Here is a 25,939-nt window from a genome sequence, read left to right on the forward strand (position 1 = left end):
TCTCACCTGCACTTTGGAGATGGAAGAACTCAGCTGGCACTTCCAGACTGCACCATTATGGTGTGAATGGGATGAAGAAAGAAAACACTGCCTGGGGTGGTGACAGCAGGCACTGGGCAGGCCATGTGAGACAGGGAGAGCTGGGCCCCGCTGAGTGTGCTCCAGAGCGTGGGGGTTTAGGGGCACAGTGTCTGCCTAGTCTTCTTTCCTTGTCAACTTTATTGGAGCAATGATTTCAAGTATTTTCAGGATTTTAATTTTCCCTGAAACTACACTCAAAATTATTCGAGGACTTTGAAGTGAACAAGAAGAACCTATTAAATTATTTACAGACACCACCTCTGAGGGTAACCAGAGACCTCTTTCCCGCACTGCAGGCTCCAGCCAGGAGTCCAGAAACCTGCTGCTCAGAGGCAGACCTGGCCTGGCTCCCAGGTGTGCCCCTTTGGCCGACTCTGTGGAGATGCGAAGCAATTACTTAGCCCCTGTGTGTTGCAGTTTCCCTGACTGTAAAGTGGGGTTGGTCGTGGCAGCGTGCTCGTGGCATGGTTTGGGGCGCCAGGGTGGAAGGGCTGGCTGCGGTCAGGCTGGTTCTCTGTGAGCTGCAGCCCTTGGCTGCCGAGGGCTCCAGGCCAGGCAGGGTTTGGGCTGTGTGGGCTGTGGAGGATTTGTGTGGAATGGGTTGTTTGGGATGTGGCTTTTCCTCAGATGCTTTCTGCTGACTCTCCAGTGAATTCTGTGGCCCCCCTGTGCCCACGAATGTGGTGGAGAAGGCGGGACCTGGGGCAGCTCCTCTGCTTCCCCCTGCAAGGCCCACCGCGCCTGCCCAGCAGACTGGCCCCTTCAGGAGCTTAGAGCCTCTCCCGCCTGGCATTGGGCGGCTGTCGTTCCCTGACTGACAGAGTGTGAATGCCAAACACGTTCAGGTGTCTTTTCTTAACAGTGATTATGGCAGGTGAAGAGTCAGATTCTCTGCCAGAGAGAACTCTGGCGCAGACAAGAACTCCAGCCCCGTGGCTAGTGGCACTTCATTTCAACCTCAGATAGTGGCACTTCATTTCAGCCTCAGACCTGGTCCGAAAGTTGTCTGTCTTTGCTTCCTTGTTTACAAAGGAGAACATCTGCTCTCAGTGTTCCCCTCGTAGCAGTTTCCAGGGTCAGTGTTCCCCTCGTAGCAGCGTCCGAGGGTCAGTGAGTGGTTTGTTAGGGAGGCCACCATCGAGGTTGTGAGCAATGTGGAGACTTATACGGGCTTCACTTCCTATTTCCAAGTATTTTACGTGCATTTTACAGCATTAGATATGTGGGTGAAGGTGCTTCCAGTGTTGACACGTCACCCTGCCCCTGGGCCTTGGAGGGGCCAGTGTGGGAGGCACTGCCCACGCAGTTCCTCAGGGCACTCCTTACCCATGTCAGGAGCCCGGCTCCTCAGCCCCAGCACGTGTACCTCAGTCAGGCAAGCCTCACCTTAGGGCCATCTCCTGCATGATTCCATCAACCCTAGGACAGTCGCGCAGTCTGGTGGGATCACACACATCTGTTCCCTAAAGTTCCAATCTGGGTAAATTATTCAGTGCCCATCTCTGCCCTAGAGTGGAGAGAAGGAGCCCCTGGACCTTGGAGCCCCTATATCGAGTCTGGACGGACAGCGGGTTGTCTTGGAGGAGAAGGACCCTTCCAGAGGAAAGGGTGAGTAGGGCTGGCACAGCGGTTGGGGAGAGGGTGAGTGGGTCCAGTGCAGGGGAGGGTGCTATGGAGCCGGTGCAGGGGAGGGGGCAGGCGGGGCTGGTGCAGGGAAGAGGGTGAGTGGGGCCAGCGCAGGGGAGGGGCGGATGGGGCTTGCACAGAAGTGGGGGGCGGGTCCTGCACAGGGTAGAGGGTGAGTGGGGCCAGCGCAGGGGGGCTGTGGGGTTGGCATAGGGGAGACAGTGAGCAGGGCTGGTGCAGGGGAGGGGGATGTGAGGTTGGCATAGGGGAGAGGGTGGGCGGGGCCGGTGCAGGGGAGGGGGATGTGAGGTTGGCATAGGGGAGAGGGTGGGCGGGGCCGGTGCAGGAGAGAGGGTGAGTGGGGCTTGCACAGGAGAGACGGCAGGTGGGGCCAGCCCAGGGGAGGGGGAGGCTTTTGAGTTAGTACACAAAAGGGAAATGGTCTGGGTCGCTTGGTCCCTCCTCGGTACCCTGATCTGGCGCCCTTCCCTCCGGGCACAAAACAGGAAGCCAGGGCAGTAGACGGCTGTGCTCTGCCCAGCAAAGTGGAGGCTGCAGGCTCAGTCGTTTGGGCTGGTTCTGCATTTCCTTGTGTGCAGGGAATCAGGTGGTTGACAGCTCTTTTCCATGTGTTCCTTGGTCATGACAGTCCTGCCCTGGGGAAGCTGGGGTCTGGCCAGCAGCCTTCAGAGATGGGCTCGTCTCCCGGCCCCCACCTCATCCTGACGCGCAGGAGCTGGCCCTCCTTAGAGCCCTGGCTGAGAACCGTGCGTGAGGAAGGTCACTCAGACCCGGGAGGGTGGGTCCTGTTTGTAGCTGTCCCCAGGGACAGGCAGAGGCGTGGCCTTAGCGCCTGCAGGTGCAGGTGCCATAGGGAGGTGTGTCTCTTGGGAAGAGCTTTCTTGAAACTCACCTGCAGACATTCTAGGTAGAGAGCTCCCTTTGTGAGGAACCACTTCAGGTGACATTGGGCTGCCCCTCTGCTTTTCAGGTTGTTGGCCCTGATGATGTCACGCAGGGCACCTGTGGCTCCCTTGTCCCCACCCAGGGAGACCTGGGCCATGGGTCCCAGTCAGAAGCCAGCGCTGAGGTTATTAGCCCTGGAGCTCCAACCCTTGCTTCTCTCCCCAGCTCCTCACAGAGCAGAGACCCTTCCCCTAGCCCACACTTTGCTCTAGGGAAAGCCTCGCCCCAGACCCTGACACCCAGGCAGGTGGGGCAGGCACAGCATGTGTAACCCAGCAGGGCGGCCAGCAGCTTTGCCCCAGCTGACCCTCGGAGCCTGTTTATGTACAGGCAAGGCCTGTGGTGGAGCTTGGCGCTCAGCACTTTTGTAGGGTTGTATGTGGGGCAGGAGCGTGACTCCTCCAGTCACATCTGGTTCAGAGAAAGGGGCTTGAGACCGTTAGTGCCGGCAGAGGCCAGCCTGTGGCCCTGATATGGGGCAAAGGCTGTATTTGAAAATATGTCACAGACTGGTGCAGTGGCTCAAGCCTGAAATCCCAGCACTTTGGGAGGCTGAGTCAGGCAGATCACCTGAGGTCAGGAGTTCGAAACCAGCCTGGCCAGCATGGTGAAACCTCGTCTCTACTAAAAATACAAAAATTTTCTGGGCGTGGTGGTGCATGCCTGTAATCCCAGCTACATGGGAGGCTGAGGCAGGAGAATTGCTTGAACCCGGGAGGCGGAGGTTGCAGTGAGCCGAGATCACGCCACTGCACTCTAGCCTGGGTGACAGAGTGAGACTGTCTCAAAAAAAGAAAAGAAAGTAAAAGAAAATATGTCATAAATATAAGACTCTGACTTTCTAAAGAATATTTATGCCAAATAGTATATGAAATGAGCTTTTCAATTTCAACATCACTCCTCCAGCAAGTCCTAGCAAGTCCCTAGTTAGATGTACAGAGCCCCACTGTGCGCGTGGAGGACGGGTCCTCTCTCCTGTCCTGTGGGGCCTCCCCTCCGGGCTGTGCATGGTGAATAAGGGCAGCAGATGCCTTGTGGCTTCTCTACAGCTTTGCTCTCGGAGACAGTAGCAGCAGGTTGTCTACGAAACATTCAGATGGATTTGCGAGTCCCTGAAATCATAAAGCTTTCTTATGTTTAGCATCCACAGATAAACAGAAAGGTGTGCCAGTCAAACAGAACATAGCTGTAAATTCCAGCTCCAGAAACCACTCGGCTACGGTAATTCCCCGCCCTCGCCCGCCCTGGGCCCCGCCCCTCTCGCTGTGGCCCTGCCTGCTCTGCGTAGTGCCCTGGCACTTTCCTCACCGCCTGCTTATCACGTGCGTCTCCCCCCGCTCCTTGGTGGGGCTCTCTGGTCCCTGCCAACGCCCAGCTCCCTCTTACCTGTCAAGGACTGGCTTTCTTCTGAGGTGGGAGTGGTTGTGCCTTAAATGCTATTCTTGTTTGTAATCTTTATCATTGCAATGGTTTTTCTGCAATGCATGTAAATTCTGTATCAATGCAATCTATTTCATGAGCCTTCTAATCTCTAACTAATGAATGATAAATTGTCGTGTATTGAAATGAAAGTAGAACTTTGACTTTCCTTCTAATGCAGGGAGAGGAAAGAACACTAGGCAAGTCTAATTCTATTAAAATAAAAGGAGAAAATGGAAAAAATGCTAGGGATCCCCGGCTTTCAAAGAGAGAAGAATCTATTGCAAAGATTGGGAAAAAAAAATATCAGAAAATTAATTTGGACGAAGCAGAGGGTATGTGAACTTTTTAAAACTTCCACGTTTTTAGTAAATGCACAGTTAGTTTCCAGTATAGTCCGTAGATCTGCTCTGAGCTGTCAGCATCTGGGTGACTGCAGTCCGTCCCTGTGGCCTGGAAGACATGTTTCTCCTTGGGGCAGTCTGTGGGCTGTTGGGATCACTTCACCGAAACCCCAGTTTTGAGACTCAGTGCCAGGCCTCCTAGGGCGTCAGGGGCAGCCGATGTGAGCAGCACTGTCTGCCCTGAGATGCCAGAGGCCCCTGCAGGCTCCGCCTCCCTCTCACCCTGGCTCCTCCCTATTGCCCCACCACTGGCTTGTGCCGGGGTCCCCAGCGTGGCTGGAGGCACAGTTAGCATTAGAGAGTCCACCCCAGGTGGAGCCGGGCGCCCAGGTTAGGGGAGGCGGAGCACCCTGGCCTGGAAGGGCCGTGGGCTTGCTGAGCTCTGTTGGCCACGGGGATCAGTGAGGAAGGTCAGCCTGCACACCCCTGGCCTCCGGGAGAGGCGACAGGCACGCTGGAAGACTGAGATGGAGAGATGAGTCCTTTCTTGAAGCTGCTTTTTCTGCAGACGTTTATAACAAAGAGAAGCATTGAAAACAGAATCAAAACCAACAGCGGCCACTGTGACCTGAATTTTCATCCAGGGCGTACTTGCCAGTCCGCTTGGCTTGTCACAGCTTTGTCACAGCTGGCTATGGAGTCCGACCTCACAGTGAAACTAAAACACACCTTCAGCCTTTGTCGGCCGCCACACACAAATCACACGCCCTCTCTGAAGCTTGTATGTTTCTGAGAACCAGTGAAATCAGAGATTTTAGATTCCTTGTAGTTGTTAAGAACTCAGAGTGTAATTCCAGTGCTAGAGAAAGCCCAGTTTAGATGCCATCTACCTCGAATGGTGGCCTTGGGGACTGCTATACTAGAAAACCCAGCCCAGGTAAGAAAAGGAGAGTTCTGGAGGAGCCAGTGAAGAAGCTGGAGGCGCCTGCAGGCCTCCGCAGTGGGTGGGTTGTGGGGCACCTGTCCTGGCGCCTTGGGGCTGTGGAGCTTCAGCGGGAAGCATGTTGCGCCCTCTACCCTGGGCTTGGGAGGACCACCCTCTGCGCAGAGGCAGTGACCCCGAGAGGCAGGTGTGGATTTGAGGGTGCCTCTTCCCAGACCACCCGTCTCAGAGCCTTCCTCTCGTCCCCTTCCTTGGGTTCATCCTGCTCCCGACTTTGAGGACTGCAGCTGCAGCTGGGACTCGGGGTTGCCTCAGATGCTGACCAACCGGAGAAGGGGGCCAGTCCTCAGAGGGCCCCAGGTGTTAAATTGAAAGCCCAGGCCATAGAGTCCCACTGTATCCCACTCAGACGGCATCAGCGCATAACCGTGTTGAGTCGAGTGTCTCGTTTGTTCAAGTCTGTCTCGTTTGTTCAACTCACACAGCGTGGTTTTCGGGGAGTACACAGCGTTTTCAGACTCCTGAAGACAGAGTGTGCTAGAAGCCCCAGGGGTCTCCCTTCCGCTGTCTGTGGGAAGATAGTGTGGACGGAAAAGGGCTCTTGTTGACCCACAGCCAATAGGGCATTAGGACAGCCCAGGATGAGAGCTTTCTAGAATGTTCTGCTGTGACGGGCATTAATGTGAAACTCTCTAAAACATGGTCACTCTGGGTTTTCTTCCAATAGAGTTTTTTGAGCTTATTTCCAAAGCTCAGAGCAACAGAGCAGATGACCAACGTGGGCTGCTAAGGAAGGAAGACCTGGTGTTGCCAGAGTTCCTCCGTTTACCTCCTGGTTCCACAGAACTCACCCTCCCCACTGCAGCTGCCATGGCCAAGGGCTTTAGCAAGAGAAGCGCCACAGGCAACGGCCGGGAGAGTGCCTCCCAGCCCAGCGAGCAGTGGGAGCCAGCCCAGGAGAGCAGCGACAGCCCGTCCACCAGCCCGGGCTCAGTCCCCAGCCCCCCTGGGCCTCCCGGGACGACCCCCCCCGGGCAGAAGTCTCCCAGCGGGCCCTTCTGCACTCCCCAGTCTCCCGTCTCCCTCGCGCAGGAGGGCACCACGCAGATCTGGAAGAGGCAGTCTCGGGAAGTGGAGGCCGGGGGCATCCAGACGGTGGAGGATGAGCACGTGGCTGAGCTGACCCTGATGGGGGAGGGGGACATCAGCAGCCCCAACAGCACCTTGCTGCCGCCACCCTCCGGCCCCCAGGACGTGCCAGGACCTTCTAGACCAGGTACCTCCAGGTTCTGATCCCTCTACCTTGGCCCTATCAGCGTGGTCTGCTCAGCTTCCAGTCAGAAGGACAGCGGGCCCCCGGCTACCACTGTTTGCTGGTGGTCTCTGTGGCCCCTCCTCACCTGCTGATTGGGGTCTTCCTTGGCCCTCTTGGAAAGGAGGAGCTCGTGTGGCCCCAGGCCGGTGTCTGTCAGGACGGTCCCCCCGAGGCGCGCCAGGCAGGCATCCTGGTGTCCTGAGAGGCTCTTGCAGGAACGATGCGTGGCGGTGCCCGCAGCCAGGTCTGGGAACACCCTGGGCGAGGCCTGGGGGTTTCTGAAAATGGAGGCATTCCTTTCCAAATCTGGACAGCTACCATTTTTAGTGTTTGTGTCTCAAGACTGGAAAACAATAGCATTTGTCTTGAGTGAGGAAGTGAAGCCCTCTGTGTTCATAGCAGGAGAGGGCTCCGAGACACAGGCCCGTCCTCGGGAGAACCTTGAGAGTGCAGCTCAGACGCACCAGCACCCCCATAGCAGGTGGTGTGGGTGCTCCGGAGCGGAGGTGACATCAGCTCCCCCATAGCAGGTGGTGTGGGTGCTCCGGAGCGGAGGTGACATCAGCACCCCCATAGCAGGTGGTGTGGGTGCTCCGGAGCGGAGGTGACATCAACTCCCTGACTGCGCGTGTCACAGGCATTGCTCCAAGGAAGCAGGGGTTTCAGTGGGTGTGAAGTGAACAGGATGGCCTGGCAGGCAGCAGGGATATTTCCATGAGCCACAAATACCAGAAACTGAGGCGAGGCTCCCAGCAGCCAGCAGGGAAAGGTATTTCCAGGGGTCCGAGGGCCGTGGCCTCTGTGGCCTGCGTGGCAATCCCCTGGAGAGAGGAGCTGCTCAGGGCGTGTGTCATGGAGCATGCTCAGGGGTGCGTGGACACCTCTGCTGTGGTTTGCTGCTGGGGGCGAAGGGAGAGCCTCTCCGTCCTGCCCCAGGTCCGGGATGCTGATGGCAGTGAGAGGCGCGCCACAGGGTTTGGTTTTGTCAGACCTGTAGCCTGGACCTCGCCGGGGGACCAGGGTGTGCACGTCTGTAGATCTGTACATATCTTGGCCTTTGGAGGCCACATGTGGTGTGGGAGGGGCTCCCTGGCCCCTTTCCCAGCCAGGACATGCCTGGATGAGAAAGCCTGAGGTGCCCAGCATTCCCACCGGTGCCACTCTGCAGCCTCCGCCCCTGGCCTGAGTCCCCTCCACCCGTCTCGGTGGACACCCGTGTGGCTCTCACCTGCGTTTTGAGTCTGTTCTTCCAGGAGTAATAAATTCTGGACATCATCACTGGACTGGCTTACAACTTTTCTTTCTCATTTGAAACTTTGTTTTCACTTCAGAAAATAATAAAAGTATCTTAATCTAGGGGAAATATTACACATTTTTAGGAGATTAGGTGGATTTACCTTAATCTACTGGCTTTAAAAAATATACCATCCACTGAACAAAACTCTTGAGCGCCTGGTGTGCTCCCAACAGCACAGCCATGCGGTGGGATGGCAGAAGGGCTGGTGGCCCTGTGGGCGGGTGCTGAGATGAGCTGGCCCACTGGCCCTCGGGCTGCAGTCCTGCACCCACACCCTGGCCACGCAGCCCTGGGACTGTGGCTGGCTCTGTGCACAGGTGTGGCATGTGTCGGGCTGCCTGGGAGGGCCAGACAGACCCATGTTGGGGGTTAGTTCTTCTGCCTGCCAAGAGCCATTAGCATGGAGGTGGTTTACAGTGTAGGCCCAGCCGAGCACCCCAGCTGATGGTTTACAGTGCAGGGCCCAGCCTAGACGTCCCTGACACGTTTGTGGCAGGAGGGTGGGTGGTACCGGCCTTGGGAGGAGCAGGTCCCCCTGCACTCTGGTGGCTGCCCCTGACTGCCACTGGCCAGAACTGGTTCCCTGCCCTGCTGGCTCCTCAGCCCCTGGGCAGGTGGGTACCCTGGACCCTTGGCTCTTGGGCTGTCCTAGGAGGAGACCCAGTGGGAGAAGGAGATGGGAGTGACCTTGGCCATAGGTCCTAGGTCTGTTTCCTCCACATGCCTGTCCCTGGCGACACAGGACAACTGCTGAGGACCTGCCCAGTCTTTCTGGCGGTGCTGGCTCTGGCCTGCTGGGGGCCTTGGGATGGAAACTGCTCTGTGCAGCTTGCTTTCTGGAACCCCTGCTCTAATGGGATTCTCTGTATTGGAGAGTTCGCCCGCCCATGGCGGCAAAGGAAACAGGCTGTGAACACCATGGTGGCCTGATGGAACCTCTTTCACGTCTGTGGGCCGGGGCGAGCCTGGACTGAGTGCTGAGCCGTCGATTGTCAGGGTTTAGGAGCTTGGGGGTCGTCGCGGGCCAAGCTCTCCGACGCTGACAGTTGCTGTGGGATGCTTCCTCACAATGTGGCAGCCGCCCTGGACCCAGCGTCCGGGGTGAGAAACACAACAGGAGGTGCAGCCAAGCCCACAGGCTCCTGCCCTTCCCGTTGCCACAGTGGGCAGCATGCCAGCTACGTGTGGGGGCTGCCAGCAATAGCCCTGAGGTAGGGGGAGTCTCCACAGATCTGTGCTGTGCCACCCCGCCCTTCCAGCTTCAGTGCCACGCACTGTGCCACCCTGTCCTAGTCCCAGTGCCACGTGCCACACCACCCCATCCTAGCCCCAGCGCCACGTGCCATGCCACCCTGTTCTAGCCTCAGCACCACGTGGTGCTCCACTCCGCCCTTCTAGCCTCAGTATCACACACTGCACTGCCCCATCCTAGCCCCAGCGCCACATGCCACGCGGCACTCCACCCCGTCTGTCTAGCCCCAGCACCACGCACCGAGACCCGTCAGGCCCTGCAGGCTGGCCAGTACCCCCATGCGTGTCTGGTCCCCAGTGGCATGCGGGTGGGTCTCCTTTCCCGTTGGCCACTTGCTGCCAGACCACCCAGTCTAATGGCCCTGAGCGTTAGCGATCTGACACACACAACGGAGGCTGCAAGTGGGAGAAGTGCCAGGCCCCTCGTGAGGCTCCAGGGCACGCTGACGGGTGTGTGTGTCCACACAGTGCTTTGTGTATGAGTCCGTTCTCCTGCTGCTATGAAGAAATACCCGAGACTGGGTAATTTATGAAGAAAAGAGGTTTAATTGACTCACAGTTCCGCATGGCTGGGGAGGCCTCAGGAAACTTACAGTCGTGGCTGAAGGCACCTCTTCACAGGGCAGCAGGAGAGAGAATGAGAGCCAGCAGGGGAAATGCCAGATGCTCATAAAACCATCAGCTCTCCTGAGACTCACTATCATGAGAATAGCATGGGGGGAGCCGCCCCCAGGATCCAATTTCCCTCTACCTGGTCCCACCCTTGACGCCTGGGGATTATCACAATTCACGGTGAGATTTGGGTGGGGACACGGAGCCAAACCATGTCAGTGTGTCAGGCAGATATGCCCACATGCGTGCACGCCTGGTGTGTGTTCGTGTGGCATGTGTCAGGGTGTGCACCTGCCATGTGTCTGCATGGCACGTTTTGTGCATATCTGGGTCTTGACACAGGAACCCTCCAAAATGCTCACCTTCCATTCTCGTGGGGAGGGAGCAGGTGTCCCTCCAGCACTGCTGCGTCCCGCCTTTAGTCATCTTCCATCACTGCACCAAAGCAGACGTCTGTGCTTTGTGCTTTCACAAAGGAGAGAGGCATTCAAAAGGTCACGTGCACCCACACCCGAGTTTCCGATGCACAGTGCTCCTTCCATACGCGCAGTCTTAAAACGGGTTCTTACGGTCGTGTTGGTAATAATTCCCAATGGTCTTCTTAACCAGATCTGCTTGGTTTCCAACAACAAGCCCGGGAGCTGGGTGGTCTCACTGCTGCCCAGCTGGCTGCAAGGCCACAATCAGGGGTCCTGGCCAGTGGCTCCTCCCAGCCCCTTTGGTAAGGCTGAGTGCGCAGCCCCATGGCCAGGCTGAGCTCCTGGTGCAGACGTCCCAAGAGGACGGACTCCACCTGCCGGCAGAGAGCTGCTAGGCACCGCCTCGGAAGGGGTCCCCACATAACTGTCCTGGGACTGGAGTCCCCTGGGGCAGCTTACTGGGTGGAGGCAGGGGTTACTTAACCTGGAGGCGTCAGTGTCCCCAAGGGACACATTTGGGCCCAGTGGCTGCTCTCGGGGCGCCTGGAGCTCAGCTACGCACCAGGTGTGTGATGCTTGCCTGCTGGGGCTTCTGCAGCCTGGAAGTGAGGTCACACCCCTCACCCTGGGGGTGAAAGTACGCCCCGTGGCACGGCCACTGTGTTGTAGCTGCTGAGGCCGGGGTGAGGATGCAGCCCCGCCTGGCTCCTGCTCTGTCCAGAGCCACTCCTGTGAGAGAGGCCTCCTCAGCAGCTCCTGTGCCCAGCCCTCCGCAGGAACAGATGCAGCTTAGATCCCCTCCCTCTGATGTGGATTGAGAGCTCTGGCTTTCTTGGGGACACAGCCCCAGGAGCCTGCCACTGGTCTCAGGCCTGCAAAGCTGCTGAGGGCATCTGCTAGGTGCCTCTCCAGAGCCCCCTCTCCCCAGAGCACCTCCTGGCTCCTGCCCAGCTCCGTGGCTCCCCAGGGGCTTCCTGAACTGACCAGCTGGCCTGGGCCCTCCTCCACAGCCCCTAGCCCGGTTGTGACACGTGGTCCTCCTGGATCCCACCACAAGCCACCTAGGTTGCTCCCTCTCCTTCCCTGAAGTGTCTGCCCCACCTGAAGTTCCAGCCAGGTCTTGCAGAGTGGAAGTCTCAGGCCTGCAAGTGACCATGACCTAGCCCACCCTCATGTTCCCTCCAGGACTGGCCACCTGTGCCCATCTCAGCCGGTACTGCTGGAGCTCCAGCCTGCAGCCCCTCCCTGGGGTCTGCCACATGCACTCCTGTGCCCTGAGTCATCCCTACTCCCCTATTCCCCGCGCACCACACTATGCACCCTGCTGGGCGCTGTCCACTCTCTCGCCAGTGCCCAGCAAATATTTGAGGAGCTCTATCCCAGCCCCAGCCCATCACAGACACAGTCATGATCCTGGCTGGGGACCCACATGGACAGGGGGACCTTGGGGGGTCACACTCTGGAACTGGGGTTCTGAGGATACTCTCTTTCCCATGGGAGCCCATCAGCAGGAGTGCACAGGCCTCAGCAGGAGCCCGTGGGGGGCGCTGTGCTGGGAAGGCTGGGAAGGGAAGGGGCCTTAGGAACCAGAGTGGATTGTGGGGTCCCCGCCTCTGGCTCCCCCTCGCTCCCCACTTCCTGCCATGTTTTCAGTGTGAGCCGGCTCAGCCATGCCTGGGCGTCCTTGTGCCCTGCAAGCTTCCAAGGGGCGCTGGGGAGGCTTAACAGGAGGTGACTGTGCTTGGCAGCACAGATGATTTGGAGCATGGAGGCAGAGGCTGAGCAAAGTGCCTGGGGGACGGGGTCCCTCTGGGGGCAGGAAGGGCAGTGGGATAGGTGCCAGGCCTGGGTCTCAAAGGAGAGCCTGGGAGGGCTCAGGCCACGCCCCTGCTCCCGCTGTGCCTGCTGGGGTTCCTGACTCAGCCTTGAGGACCAGGGTGGGGCAGGGGCCTGACCTCTATGGCCCCAGGCCTAGGCCAGAGCGGCTGGCAGTGGCGGGCCAGAGACATTCATGGACAAGCGTCTGGGAGGCCTGGGGGCGACCGGCAGCCGGTGAGGGGCCCGCCCATGCGGAAAGAGGGGCCTTCCTGCTGCGTCTTGTGGGGTCTCCAGCAGGACCCCCTCCCGGGAAGGCTGGACGGCACAGTCAGAACCGGCAGGACCAGCCAGCTGAGGGCAGGGAGCCGTGGGGCAACAGGGAGGGGAGAGGTTCACAGGTGGCCCAAGCAGCAGGAAACGAGGTCTCAGTGTGGTCTCAGGTCTGGATGTTTGGAGATGTGGCACCAGGAGTGAGACCAGGAGGCCAGGCCCCTCTGGAGGCGGCGCAGGCTCTGCTGGGTCCTCTGTGTCGCCATCCCTGCCAGGGAAACGCTGGGCAAGAAGGTGCTCCCTGGGCAGGCCCTGGCAAGCAGATGGTGAGGCTGTGCACTGCTCAGGGCTGGGCCAGGTGGCTGAGTCACAGGCCTGGGGCTGGCTGCCCTGCGCAGGAGGGCAAGGCTGGGTCCCGTAGGCAGGAAGGGCCTGGCTGTGGCCCCCTCCTTGTGATGTGGACGTCCTTGGTCCGTACAGAGCTGTCCTATCTCCAGAAACAAGTGTTTCTCCCATCCTGAGCACGCTATCTGCCTGGGGCCCACAGGGGCCTGTCCTCCCATCTGTCCATGTGGGACTGGCGGGGAAGAGCCGGGCTTCTGGACACGTGTGGGGTCGCAGGCCCCTTCGGAGCCCGATGAACACTCCAGGCAAATGCCCAAATGCCCATGGGATTGACCGGCGAAGGGGGGCAAACCCCTGCCTCTCCCCACACCTGTTACCTCCCAGCCCTGCAGCCTGGCATTTGGAGCCATGGGGACCTGGAGACAAGAAGGAGATGGGCAGAGCTGTTCCCTTGTCCCCTGGGGCAGGGCTAGCTTCTAGCCCTGGCAGAACCTAGCAGGATACTTGTTGAATGAGCAGAGGCCTGACTGGGAGAAGTTTCTAGTCTCAGCTGCTCCACATGGACCCCTACGCCTCCAGACGGCATCTCCACCGGGCCTGGCTGAGTAAGACATACAGGCCCGATGCAGCTCCCACACACTGGCTGGGCACCCTGGTGCTGCTGCGTCAAGGCCAGGATGAGGGCCTCTGGGGCCACCGCTGGGGCCTGTTCCAGAGGACAGTCTGGGCACGCTCAAGAGGGGAGCCAAACCTTCTGCCTGCAGCCCGGACTTGTTCACAGATGCCTCATGGAGGCTGCTTCTGGAAGCTTGGACTGAGGGTGAGGTGGGGCACACTGGGGTTGAGGACCTTGGTGGCCACAGAGCCGCTGGGGCAGCAAGGACCCTGCGGCCTTCTCAGGGACCTCAGAACTATAGATCGAGGAGGGTCTTCACCTTCCCAGGCCTTCGGTTCACCTGGGGAGGGCAGCAGTTGGTAGCAGGGACCCCCTGTCCCTGGTTCTCATCGGCCGAGGGCTGGCTATGCCTGCAGCCGGTCTGCTGTGGGCCCAGGCCTGGTGCCCCTGCCACCCCATAGGCGCCTCAAGGCCTCCACTCTGGCATACACGTGACTGTGCCAGGGCCTCAGCCCCAGGCTCACTGGGGAAGGAAGCTCCTGGACCCCTGCCCAGGAGGCACACTGGGCACGCAGGAACCTGTCCCCAAAGCCCGCTCCTCTGGGTCGGTAATGTCACCCCCACTGTGCAGATGGGGAGGTGGAGTCACTGAGTGGGGAAGGGCTTCTGGGCTCTCCCAGCATGGGGCCTTCACTGCCCCTGCCCAGGCCCTGGGGTCCTGCCATGGAGCTCCGGGCGGCGCGTGAACCAACCTGCTCTGCGCACCGTTCACTTTCCTTGGCCCCACTCTGCGTTGGCCCCTGAGGACTCCACCCTGGCTTAGATGTGACTCTGTCCTCCAGGGGTCCACGTGGAGGTCACCGGATGTGGCACGTCAGTGACGCCCTGGGAAGGGAGGCCTCCCAGGGGTGCTGGCAAGGAGATGGCCTGCCCACATTGGGTCTAGAAGCTTCCAAGGCCGGTTCAGGCAGCCGGGATCTCCTGGGACTGGAGTGGGCATTGGAGCCAGAAGTGGGGCCAGAGGCACTGACCAGCCCGGAAGAGGGGCCTCAGCAGGGGGGCCAGGGATGAAGGGGGAGGGGACATGACAGGCAGGCCCAGAGCAGGGTGTGTGCGGTGAAGACGGTGCTGAGGCAGCGAGCCAGGTGGGCGAGCAGCTGGCTAGCCTGGTAGGGTGGGATGGGGCAGCAGATGCAGGACTCAGGGCCCGTTCCACCAGGCCAAGAGGGTCCAGCCTGTCTGGAACTGCTCCCACCCTAGTGCTCGACCCCCTGGGGGTGGGCCCTGAGGATGGGCCCTGGGCCTGGGGGTGGGCCCTGAGGACAGCCCCCAGGAGGAATTGGTGGGCAGTCGGGGTGGGGGCTCCGCCGGGGGCCCAGCTCTGTTCCTGAGCTGCAGTGGGGAAGCAGGGTGGTGGGGTTTCTGAGTGGGTCGGCTCCCCCACTTGGTGGCAGGTGTTCTGCGGAGGACTCTGGGAACACTGCACCTCCCCTGGGCGCACCTGCCCCAGCCCGGAGGCCCACAGTGGGAGGCCAGCTGCCTCTGGGATGTGTTTGAGGTATTTCAGGAACCCCTCCCATGCCCAGTGTCTGTACAGGGGCCTTTGGGGTGGGGGGTGGGTTCCGGGAGCCCAGGGCCGGGTCAGGCAAGTGACAGCTTCTCTTCTCCCTGTGACAGGAAGCGGGACCCACGGCAGCCGAGGCCTCCCAGTCAACAGAATCATCGACGTGGATCTTGTAACTGGCCTGGCGCCCGGGCAGGATGGTGGCATCGCGGGGGCACGGGCTGGCCCTGGGAGGGCGCAGGCCGGTGGTGGGTCTCCTACGTCAGACCTCCCTGGCCTGAGCCCCGTCCCAGGTGAGCCCGCGAAGCCCAAGGCCAGCGCACACCACGCCACCTTCGTCTGAGCTGCCCTGGCCTGGCCAACTCTCCCGTGGACATGTCGGGGTGGGGCAGCCCCCGTGGAGTCTGTGAGCCTCAGAGGGGCTACCGCAGCCACCAACACCCTCAGGAGCCAGGAGGGCAGGGGGTGACCTCGCTGGAGGCACTGGCCGCGGACATTCACCATGCTGGCCCTGGCCCCCTGCTGCCCAATAAAGCGTTTCTGAGGACCCAAGCGTCGGCCTCGTGCTGGGTGCTGGGGACACAGACTCATTCTCCGAGCACATCCCCAGGAGGTCGTGCAGGAGACAGAGGGGCCTGAGGAGAAGTGCCCCGGGGTCAGGTCAAAGGGGCTTTGAGGAGAGGCACGCTTGACTCCTGGGGCCTGAGGGCCAGGACCAGATGGCAGAGACTGTGGCTCTCGCCGTCACGTGGGGACCCTAACCCGGCCTTGTTTAGCAGGGTGGTCTGAGGGCCTTTCTGGGGAGGGACCATGTAAACTGCAATTTGACGGCAGAGGAAGTCTAGAAAGAGCCCTGGGCCTGTGCCAAGGCCCTGGGGCTAAAAAGGGTCTGATTACAGAAAGGGAGCCAAGTGTGGCTGCTGGGGAGGCTGGACCGTGGGGGCTGGGTTGAGTTAGAAGAGGCGAGGCCATCCCCCCGGTTGCCTTGATGGAGCCCCTAACGCCGAATACCCTCGGTACAGGGCTGTCGGTGAGCTCCTCAGAGCATCCTAGAGGCTGAGAGCACAGCCAGCCCCCTGGGGCTGCTCTAGAAGCTTGCAGGGAGTGGATGCACCCCACTTAGTGGTGCTCTAGGAAAGGGGCTGGGGGAGGGGTCGGAATGGAAGATGAAGCCCAGTACCAGCGCACCACCCACCACGGTGCCCGCCGTGGCCCCCCAGACCCACCATGGTGCCCACCGTGCCCCCAGGACCCACCACGCCTCCACATCCACCCTGCTCCCAGGGCCCACCACGTCCCCACCTTCACCTTCACCGTGCCCCCGGGACGCACCACGCCTCCATGTCCACTGTGCCCCTTGGGGCCCACGGTGTCAAGCTGGGTGGTCAGTGGGTACCCATTTTCTCTCCTTCTGCACAGATAGGCAAATGGGGGGCAGAGAGAGGGGGTTTGGGGTATAGAGGGAGGCAGCTTCAGCCCTCGCTGGTCTCCAGGCCACAGTGGTTCACTCACCCCTCCTCCCACCTCAGCAGCCCTGGGATGCAGCTGCTGACTCAGGGAACCCGCGGCGCCGTGGCGGCTGCTCCAATATTGCAGAAGAGGTTCCTCTGGCAGCTCTGCCCACAGCCCCAAGTCACGAATTCCGTGACTCCGGCTCCATCTCCATCCGGGTGGCGGTGGCCTCCCCATCCCAGGCCCCGGGGCACCTGGCCCAGGGTTGTGCTGTGGCCCGGGGCCGGGCTCCGGCTGCAGGGCCCGAGGAGGCAGACTTGGCCTGGACCATCCGGGTGGCGGTGGGGAGCCAGGGTTGGAAAGGTTTCTCGGAGGGGACGCCTGGGTCTGTCTGGGAGACGGGGAGGAAGGGACACTCTGAACATCACCAGGGGCTGCTGGGGGGCCCTGGCCACCCCCAGAGTCAGGATAGGCAGGAGGAGCAGGGTCTTGGGTCATCATTTGCTGCACTCAGCCATTGCATGGCCCCTCTCCTCCCTGTGCCTGGCCTTTTGGCCAGCCCTGGGGCCACTGAGAGGAGGCAGCACCGAACCCTCCAGGAACCCCCAGTGCTGCCGTCTGTGGGACAGGGACAATGCCAGCCCCACCGCCACTGTCTGTGCTGTGCTGGGCACAGGGCTGGACACCTGCAAGGCTCAGCACCCGTAGTGGCTCTCATCATGGACAATTCACAGGCAGATGGTGGCCAGCTCGGTGGCCTGCAGGGACTGGGAGCTGTGCCAGACCATCTAGGCCCCAACCTATCTGCATTATCCTGGAAGACTTCCTAGAGGAGGCTTCTAAGCTGAGGCCCAAGGACCATGTCAGGTCCAGGACTAGGACCAGTGCAGGCCGAGGCCACAGTGGGACAGCTGGGCTTCCAGGTAGGGTCAAAGAGAGGTGGGCAGCAGGTGTGGGGGCCAGGGGACTCGGGGACTTCCTCTCCGGCTGGGCCCGCCCGATGTGGGAGGCAGCCAGGGTTAATCATTTCCACAAAGCCTTGACCCCACCTGCCCTGACCACTCTGCTCCCGCCTCCCGCTGCCTTCAGACCAGCTCAGGAGCCATGGGGCGCTGGGCCTGGGTCTCCAGCCCCTGTCCCTCCCTGGGGCTGGGCCCCTTCCTCCTCCTCCTCCTCCTCCTGCTGCTGCCGCGGGGGTCCCAGCCCCAGCCTGGCGGGGTGAGCACTGACCTTGTCGCAGTGCGACCAGAGGTTCCCTGTGGCTACTCAGGGTCCTTGGGAGGAGGCCAGAGGGAGGGTCACTGCCGAGCATTGGGGTTTGAGGGGCGGGGGGCCGAGCATCGGGGTTTGAGGGGGCGGGGGGCCGAGCATCGGGGTTTGAGGGGCGGGGGGCCGCGCAGGGGGTTCAGGTTGAAAGCTGGCCCTCACGGGGCAGGTGGGTGCTGGGCTGGCCTGGAAGCTGGGGTCTGGGCTAACGGAGCCCTGCCTGGGGACTGTCATCCCTGTGCAGCCTGGCCTGGGCCCCTATAGGTCTGGGGGCTGCCCCCTCTCTCTGGGTCTCTGTCGGGTCTGGATGCATGAGGTTGAGGGAACCTCCGAGGGCCTCCTAGCTGCTCCCATCGCCGAGAACTGACGTCAGGGTTTAAGCCTGGTGGGTAGCAGTGCCTGGGCCTGGGCAGTGACCCTGAGCAGGTGCTCAGTAGGGACCCAGGGTGGGGAAGGTGTCAGGGCCTGACTGAGGCCTCAGGGATGTCGTGTGTCTTCCTGGAACCTGCTCCGAGATCTGGGGGCCCCAGTATGGAAACAGGCTCAGGGCTGTGACTTCCTGCCCGGCAGGACCTGAGCGTGAGGGTCTGTCCCACACTGACACCCTTTCTGCTCCTCCTAGAACCGTACGGAGTCCCCAGAACCTAATGCCACAGCGACCCCTGCGATCCCCACTATCCTGGTGACCTCTGAGACCCCAGCAACGAGTGCTCCAGAGGCAGAGGGACCCCAACGTGGGGGGCTCCCGCCCCCGCTCAGGGCAGTTCCCTCGAGCAGCAGCCCCCAGGCCCAAGGTGGGTCAGGTGGGCCTGGGTGGAGGTGTCGTGCTTCACCTTAGGGCTGGGTGGGAGGAGCAGGACTTCGGCTGAAGGTCCTAAGGGGCTCGGGTGCCCCTCAGGGGAGCCCTGACCCTGCCACCTGCTCCCCATAGCACTCACCGAGGACGGGAGGCCCTGCAGGTTCCCCTTCCGCTATGGGGGCCGCATGCTGCACGCCTGCACTTCGGAGGGCAGCGCCCACAGGAAGTGGTGGGTCCGGACGGCCGGAGCACCCGAGCTGGGGTCACCGGCTGGCCCCACGCTGCTTACTTTTCTGGGAGCCGGGCACACAGTAGGCCCTCACCACGCAGCAGGCGGACCCAGTGAACCCAGACCCTCCAGGGTGGTGGGGTGGGGTGGGGGCCTCTGCCTGGGACCCCCATGCACACAGGTGTCGCCCCCAGGTGTGCCACAACTCACAACTACGACCGGGACAGGGCCTGGGGCTACTGTGTGGAGGCCACCCCGCCTCCGGGGGGCCCAGGTGGGTGCTGGGTCCGGGAGCCTGGGGTGGGCAGGGGGCACTGGGCCCGGCCAGGGAGGCCGAAGGGAGGATGGGGCAGATCCGGGCAGGGGTCCTGGCTGGAGGGGAGGAGAACACGAGCTCCGGGGTTAACCCCGGTGGGTGCCACTTAGGGCCGGAGCCTCTCCCAGGCGGGACCTGCATCTTGCGGTGGCCGCGCGGCCATCACTGGAGCCAAGGCACCGCCTGGTGGTGAGGCCGGGCCCTGCAGCCACACAGACATGCCCTGGGCAGAGGACAGGTGGGCAGGGTCTGTGCAGTGCGGTGCCAGCCACCCTGCTCACACGGGTCCCCGGACACATGGGAGGGGCTGCTGCCTGACAGTGTGGGTGTCGGGCTTCCAAGAAGCCACACGCACAGCTGGGTCAGTTACCCTGGTGCTGAGTAGGGGACGCTGGGAGGAAGTGGAGGTCTGTGCCCCTCCCAGGGACCTTGCACCCCGAGAGGCGTTAGAGAGGGCCCCTTTGCTCTCAGAGCCCCTCACTGGGGCCTGATGGAGGCCTTGGCAAGCAGGGGATGTCACAGAGGGACCCTGAGGCTCCCAGCCCACCCCTCACGGCCCCTCCCGCATGTCCTCAGCTGCCCTGGATCCCTGTGCCTCCGGCCCCTGCCTCAATGGAGGCTCCTGCTCCAATACCCAGGACTCCCAGTCCTACCACTGCAGCTGCCCCCGGGCCTTCACCGGCAAAGACTGCGGCACGGGTGAGCTGGGCCTCGGAGGTCCACAGGGGTCCAGGGGCCAGAGCGAGTTCCAGGAGGATGAGAGAACAGGTGGCTGCCTGAGTGCAGGGCAGGGGCCCTGCATGGGGACAGCGTGTCGCCAGGGTGTGAGGGCTTACTGTGCACCCCTCAGAAAAGTGCTTCGACGAGACCCGCTACGAGTACCTGGAGGGGGGCGACCGCTGGGCCCGTGTGCGCCAGGGCCACGTGGAACAGTGCGAGTGCTTGGAGGGCCGGACCCAGTGCGAAGGCACCCGACATACAGGTGCGCCATGGGGTGTGAGCCATGCCACTGACCGCTGATGGGTGTCCCCGTCCCCACCCGAGTGGGAGGAATGGCCTGAGGTCACCCAGGAATGAGGGACAAGGGGTGGACCCCAGCCCCGACTCCACTGCGTGGCCCCTGGCCCAGCTCCTTGACCCTGCCCCCAGCTTGCCTGAGCAGCCCTTGCCTGAATGGGGGCACCTGCCACCTGATTGTGGCCACCGGGACCACCGTGTGTGCCTGCCCACCAGGCTTTGCCGGGCGGCTCTGCAACATCGGTGAGTGCGTCAGCCCCCCTGGGTGCCCTGGGGCAGTGCCGGGTGGACCCCCCAGTGGGCTGGCCTCACTGCCCCTCTGCCCGCAGCACCTGATGAGCGCTGCTTCTTGGGGAATGGCACTGGGTACCGCGGCGTGGCCAGCACCTCAGCCTCGGGCCTCGGCTGCCTGGCCTGGAACTCCGATCTACTCTACCAGGAGCTGCACGTGGACTCGGTGGGCACCGCGGCCCTGCTGGGCCTGGGCCCCCACGCCTACTGCCGGTCAGCACCACCCCACTCCAGGCCGCCACACACGGGGCAGGCAGGGTTTGTCCTGGGGAGAGGCCCCCTGGCTCCCTAGGACCCAGGCGGGGCCAGCTCCATCAGACAGGCCCCGGTACCTCTGCTTGGGAGGCTGCCCGAGGGAGGGCTGCGCTCTTCCCACTGCCCCAGGTGTGGGAAGCCGCCCTGCTGGGGGCTCCGATGCCCCCTCCCCATGCCCTCTTGGCGGGCAGTGTGACTCCCCGCCAGCCCCCGCTCGTGCACCACAGGAATCCGGACAGTGATGAGAGGCCCTGGTGCTACGTGGTGAAGGACAGCGCGCTCTCCTGGGAGTACTGCCGCCTGGAGGCCTGCGGTGCGCGGCTGGCGGGGGAGGCTGCCTCGGGCCCCACTGAGGTCACGGCAGTTTTCCCCGTGACCCTCCTAGCCCCTCCCCACTCCTGGCTACTGCACCTCTGACAGATGGGGACACTGAAGCTCACAGGAAGGCTGGTCCGAGGTCACGAAGTGGGTCGGTACTAGGGTCACAGTGGGGAAGCAGAGCCCGCTGCAGGGGACTGGTCACCAGGCGATGGCCTCGGGGTGGCACCTGCCCAGCCTGCACCATGCCCAGGATGGCCCCAGAGGCCTCTCAGGGAGGTGCAGGAAGGAGAGTGTGCAGGCTCCGCACAAGCACCCCTGGCATCAGACCCCGTGCGGGCAGCCCCCTAGAGGCCACCTGCTTCCTGCCCTGGGGAGAGGCCCCCGGCTCCCTAGGACCCAGGCGGGGCCAGCCCGGGGCTCTTATATGGGGGTATCTGGCCGTGCTGGGGCTGGCTGTGGGGTTCCAGGCTGCTGAGGCGATCACAAAGGCCTCCATGTGTCCAGCCACTCTGGCCCTCACAGAGCCTCGGGATTGGGCACCGAACCCCATTCTACAGACTTGGAAACTGAGGGCAGAGGTGGGCGGGCGCCAGGGCCTGAGCAGCGTGGACAGGGGGTCCAGCCATGGCCCTCTGCAGCGCCTCCTGCCAGGTAGGGCCACTGTGTGGAAGGGGGCTGGCCCTGCGAACCCCAGGGGTGTGACCCGGTGCCCTTTGCTCCCAGAATCCCTCACCAGAATCCAACTGGCACCAGATATCCTGGCAACCCTGCCTGAGCCAGCCTCCCCGGGACACCAGTCCTGCGGCAGGAGGCATAAGAAGAGGACATTCCTGCGGCCACGCATCATCGGCGGCTCCTCCTCGCTGCCCGGCTCACACCCCTGGCTGGCCGCCATCTACATCGGGAACAGCTTCTGCGCTGGGAGCCTGGTCCAAACCTGCTGGGTGGTGTCGGCCGCCCACTGCTTCTCCCACAGGTGCACCTCCTCTGGGCCCCAGTCACCTGCCCTGAGGCCCCGCACGCCATCCAGCATCACCACGCGCCTGTCCCCACCGTTTGCAGACCCCATCCCGGTGCCTCCGCTGACTCCTTGCGGGGGTCCCCGGTCACCCCCTCTGACCCCTCTGGGACTGGGGCTTAGCCCTGAGCTGGGCATGCTGGAGACTCCAGAAACCCTGTCCCTATTAAGGGAGCCCAGGGGTCGCGACGTTTCCACAGAGGCGGGTGCGGTGGGCAAGGTCCCGTCCTCCCCGCAGGCACCGCCCCTCCCAGAGTCCTGGCTCTCAGAAGGGAGCCAGGGAGAGCAGTGACAAGGCGTCAGAGCCCTAGGAGCCCAAGCACAGCCAAGGAAACCAAGGCGCAGCCCACTCAGCCAGCTCCCCTTAGTGGGGGCGCACAGCCACCCAGGCCCACACTCTGGGAGGCCTCAAGTGGGGAGACCCTGAGATGGAGCAGCCTGGGTCAGACGCCCTTCCACCTTCGATGGGCTCCCCGGTAATTAGGGGCAGGGGTCTGGCCAGCCGAGGGTCTGGTGGCCTTTCAAGGACCACAGCTCCCAGGATGGGGCCCTGCGTGGCCCTGCGTGGCCCTGCAGGCGGCTCCTGGGCCTGCAAATGGGGCCAGAGCCCTCCTCAGTGTGGAGAAATGGGGTTCCCCACATGAAGCCCAGGGCAGGAGGCTGAGGCAGGGTGGAGCGACCTCCACATGGCAGATGGGAGCCAGGCTGACCCAGGGGCCCAGGCTCTGTGCCCAGCAGGAGTGAGGGCTGCATCTGGAGACCCCACAATGTGGATGGAAGCTGGGGCAGGGCCCTAGGAGGCCAGGTCTCCACCTACTTGGGTCCAGCCTTGCAGCCGACCCTGCCTGGGCCTGGCCTGAGACTCCCCCCAGGGCTTGTGGCCAGTGTTGTCAGGAGGATGGCGCTGCATTTCAGCTCCCATGCCCGGATCTGGGGGTGACTGGCCATAGCCCCTGCTTGGTGACCCCTGTCTCCCCAGTATCAACAGCCCACACCCAGGCACCTGCTCAGACCTCTCCCCGGGACCAGGACCCCGCACCATTGGCCTCCGTAGGCCGGGTCGGGGGTGGGGGGAAGTGACCCTGGTGGCCAGGGGAGGGCTGGTCCATGCACCGGCCAGCCTCCCTTGCACAGTCCCCCCAGGGAAAGCGTCTCAGTGGTGCTGGGCCAGCACTTCTTCAACCGCACGACGGACGTGACGCAGACCTTCGGCATCGAGAAGTACATCCCGTACACTCTGTACTCGGTATTCAGCCCCAGCGACCACGACCTCGGTGAGCTCCAGGGCATCGCGGCCGCACTCCGGGCAGGTGGGCCCTGTGCCCCCCAGGCCAGGCCGGGACAGGGGCAGGAGCTGGGCAGACATGTGGTGCGGGGAAGCTGGGGCAGGGCAGGGAAGACAGGGCACCTCTCCCTTCTGGATCTCCCAGGCTGCCCCATGGGACCCACTAGCTGCCCTCCCTCCATCACGCGCCCTGACAGCCTCCCGTTCAGCCCGCACACCACAGGCTGACACTGGCCGCTCTCCCGATCAGTCCTGATCCGGCTGAAGAAGAAAGGGGACCGCTGTGCCACACGCTCACAGTTCGTGCAGCCCATCTGCCTGCCCGAGCCCGGCAGCACCTTCCCTGCTGGACACAAGTGCCAGATTGCAGGCTGGGGCCACTTGGACGAGAGTGAGTTGGGAGGGGGCACCCAGCGCCCCGCCAGGGTGGACAGTGGCCAGCCACGGTGTGCATGTCATGCTGAGGGCATCATGTCCCACAGACGTGAGTGGCTACTCCAGCTCCCTGCGGGAGGCCCTGGTTCCCCTGGTCGCCGACCACAAGTGCAGCAACCCTGACGTCTATGGCGCCGACATCAGCCCCAACATGCTCTGTGCCGGCTACTTCGACTGCAAGTCCGACGCCTGCCAGGTGAGCTGGTGCCCGCCCCACCAGGACCCGATTGCTGGGGCTCAGTTGGTCCTGAGTCTCGAGATGCTTGTCCCTGGGGAGCCCAGAGCCCAGCGGCACCCCAATCTGGCAGGGCCAGCCAGGGACCCCTGGGCGGGGAGCACACTCACGGTCAGTGGCCAGCACCCCAGGTCACCCAGACCCCTGCCGGAAGGGCATCCTCCTCACACAGAAGGGGAGACCCAGGCTCTGAGAGGGGCCTGGGGTCCCACAGAGCCCGGACAGATCCCGGTCGTGCAGCCCAAGGCAGTGCTGTCCGTGTGACACCAGGCACCAAAGGCCCCTTTGCCCCGAGTTCTCTCAAGCCAGCTCTTTAACCTTCAATAACCCCAACAGCCCAACCACGTCCTGGGCTCTGCAGGGCTGTGTGCTCAGGCGGCACGGCAACCCTGGCATGCAACAGCTCTTTTATGCCCCATTTTATAGCTGGGAAGACTGAGCCCCAGGCAGTCAATTCACTCTTCCAAGGCCACAAAGCCCAGAAGCGGTAGAGTGGGTGGGGCTTGTCACTGGACCAGGCTAGGGGAAGTCAGGATGGCTTCCTGGAGGAGGGGGTGTTTGCACTGGTCCTGAGGGACGCGTAGGAGTTTGCCAGGGAGTGAAGAAGTCATTTCAGGAGGTGCTGGGACACAGGGTGGCTGTGTGGTCCACACGGGGTACGTGCTGGTGGGGAGAGGGGGACCACGGCTTCAGGAAGGGGAATAACGTGGTTGGAGGCCCTGGCCCAGCCAGTGCTGCCCCCAGGGAATGAGATACCTTTTCACGAGGTTCAGAAGAGTGGACCAGCTCCCCTGCTCAGAAACGCCTTTGTCCTCTGTCCCTGAGCTGCCACTCGGGGGAGCATGGGGGGTCCCTGAACCAGGCCCGTGGGAGGGTGGCTCTGACCGGCATCTCTGCCTAGGGGGACTCAGGGGGGCCCCTGGCCTGCGAGAAGAACGGCGTGGCCTACCTCTACGGCATCATCAGCTGGGGGGATGGCTGCGGGCGGCTCCACAAGCCGGGGGTCTACACCCGCGTGGCCAACTATGTGGACTGGATCAACGACCGGATACGGCCTCCCAGGCGGCTTGTGGCTCCCTCCTGACCCTCCAGCGGGGCACCCTGGTTCCCACCGTTCCCTGCCTTGCTGACAATAAAGATACTTCCAAGAACCCAGCCCACGCTGCCTGGCCCCTGCCTGCGGCCCCACCTTCCCCTCCAGGCCGTGACTGGGGCCCAGGTCTATGCGGCAGGCCTCAGGCTGCTGTCCTGGAGCCCACACAGTCCTCAGTGGAGATGGAGCCTGTGGCCCCACAGGGGGATCTGGCCCCACAGCCCAGAGAGTTGTCAGAGGATCAGGTCTGGGCTTCTCCAGGCCCCGGCAGAGTCCAGCCCCCTCCCAGGTCAGCCCCAGGCCAGGGCTCAGCACCCAGGTTGTCCCAGGGCAGGAAGCGGAAACCAAGTCCAGGCCCCGAGGCCATGGAGGGGTCTGAGGCACATGGTGCACGGAGCATTGAAACCTGAAGAAGCCCCACGGGAACACCCGCAGGCCCCACTGGCCTTCCAGATGGCCGCCCGCCTGGCCGAGCCTCTGCTGCACTTTCCGGGAGGGAGGAGGCTGCAGGCTGCCTCTGAGGGGGCTGAGGGAGGGAGGGGCCGACGTGCCAGGAGGGGCCCAGTTAGAGTCACCGCTGGGCTGGCAGAGGCCGTACCCTCCCTCCAGCCAGGGAGGACAGGAGACAGGAGGAGGTGAGGCCAGAGGGCAGAGAGGGCAGGAGTGTGGTGGGTTGGAGGCAGGCCTCCTCCCTGCTCCGAAGCCCCCAGGACCTTCTCTCCTGGACCCCACCTCCTTCCTGGAGTCCTGGTCTCAGGGAGGCTGTGGTTTGCGTTACAGCTGCTCCCTTTTGTCAGGCACCTCTTCTCCAGCAGATTGGCACCGCCCTGGGCTGCACAGGAGGCTGGGAGGGCAGCAAACGGGGCATCCGGGCTACACAGTTATTGCCCCAAGCAAAGCCAGGTTCTGAGCAAAGAGGGAAGAGAGACACAGCCAGGCCCTTCTCCCCACGGCCCCTGCTGCCATGCGTGGGCCTCAGAGCCTTCGAGCTCACGGAGCGAACCCGCCACTGAAGACCCCTGCCCCCGCCACAGTGTTGGT

General features: G+C 62.5%; 2 protein-coding genes across 4 annotated transcripts in view; both read left to right on the forward strand.

The window, feature by feature from the left end:
* RGS12 (regulator of G protein signaling 12) overlaps positions 1–15,438 on the forward strand; it is a 150,872-nt gene extending 135,434 nt beyond the window's left edge. For both annotated transcript variants that reach the window (XM_025386157.1, XM_025386158.1), the window contains 5 exons: positions 1,593–1,689; positions 3,815–3,894; positions 4,274–4,427; positions 6,107–6,655; positions 15,000–15,438. In XM_025386157.1, the coding sequence (XP_025241942.1) occupies positions 1,593–1,689; positions 3,815–3,894; positions 4,274–4,427; positions 6,107–6,655; positions 15,000–15,229 (1,110 nt within the window). In that variant the 3' untranslated portion in view covers positions 15,230–15,438. The remainder of the gene's footprint in view (positions 1–1,592; positions 1,690–3,814; positions 3,895–4,273; positions 4,428–6,106; positions 6,656–14,999) is intronic.
* Positions 15,439–17,380: 1,942 nt separating this feature from the next.
* On the forward strand, positions 17,381–24,965 carry HGFAC (HGF activator). 2 transcript variants are annotated; one of them, XM_025386177.1, is made up of 15 exons: positions 17,381–17,556; positions 18,227–18,398; positions 18,536–18,632; positions 18,827–18,906; positions 19,525–19,647; positions 19,799–19,930; positions 20,098–20,208; positions 20,295–20,469; positions 20,739–20,824; positions 21,390–21,410; positions 21,556–21,808; positions 22,985–23,124; positions 23,386–23,526; positions 23,618–23,766; positions 24,707–24,965. In XM_025386177.1, the coding sequence occupies exons 1-15, from the start codon at positions 17,443–17,445 to the stop codon at positions 24,887–24,889; spliced, it is 1,977 nt and encodes a 658-aa protein (XP_025241962.1). In that variant the 5' UTR covers positions 17,381–17,442; the 3' UTR covers positions 24,890–24,965. The 2 variants fall into 2 exon arrangements, with proteins under 2 accessions (XP_025241962.1, XP_025241963.1); XM_025386178.1 differs by lacking the exon at positions 21,390–21,410.
* Positions 24,966–25,939: the final 974 nt, after the last annotated feature.

The sequence above is a fragment of the Theropithecus gelada genome, chromosome 5 (genome assembly GCF_003255815.1).
Source record: "Theropithecus gelada isolate Dixy chromosome 5, Tgel_1.0, whole genome shotgun sequence".
Lineage (NCBI taxonomy): Eukaryota > Metazoa > Chordata > Mammalia > Primates > Cercopithecidae > Theropithecus > Theropithecus gelada.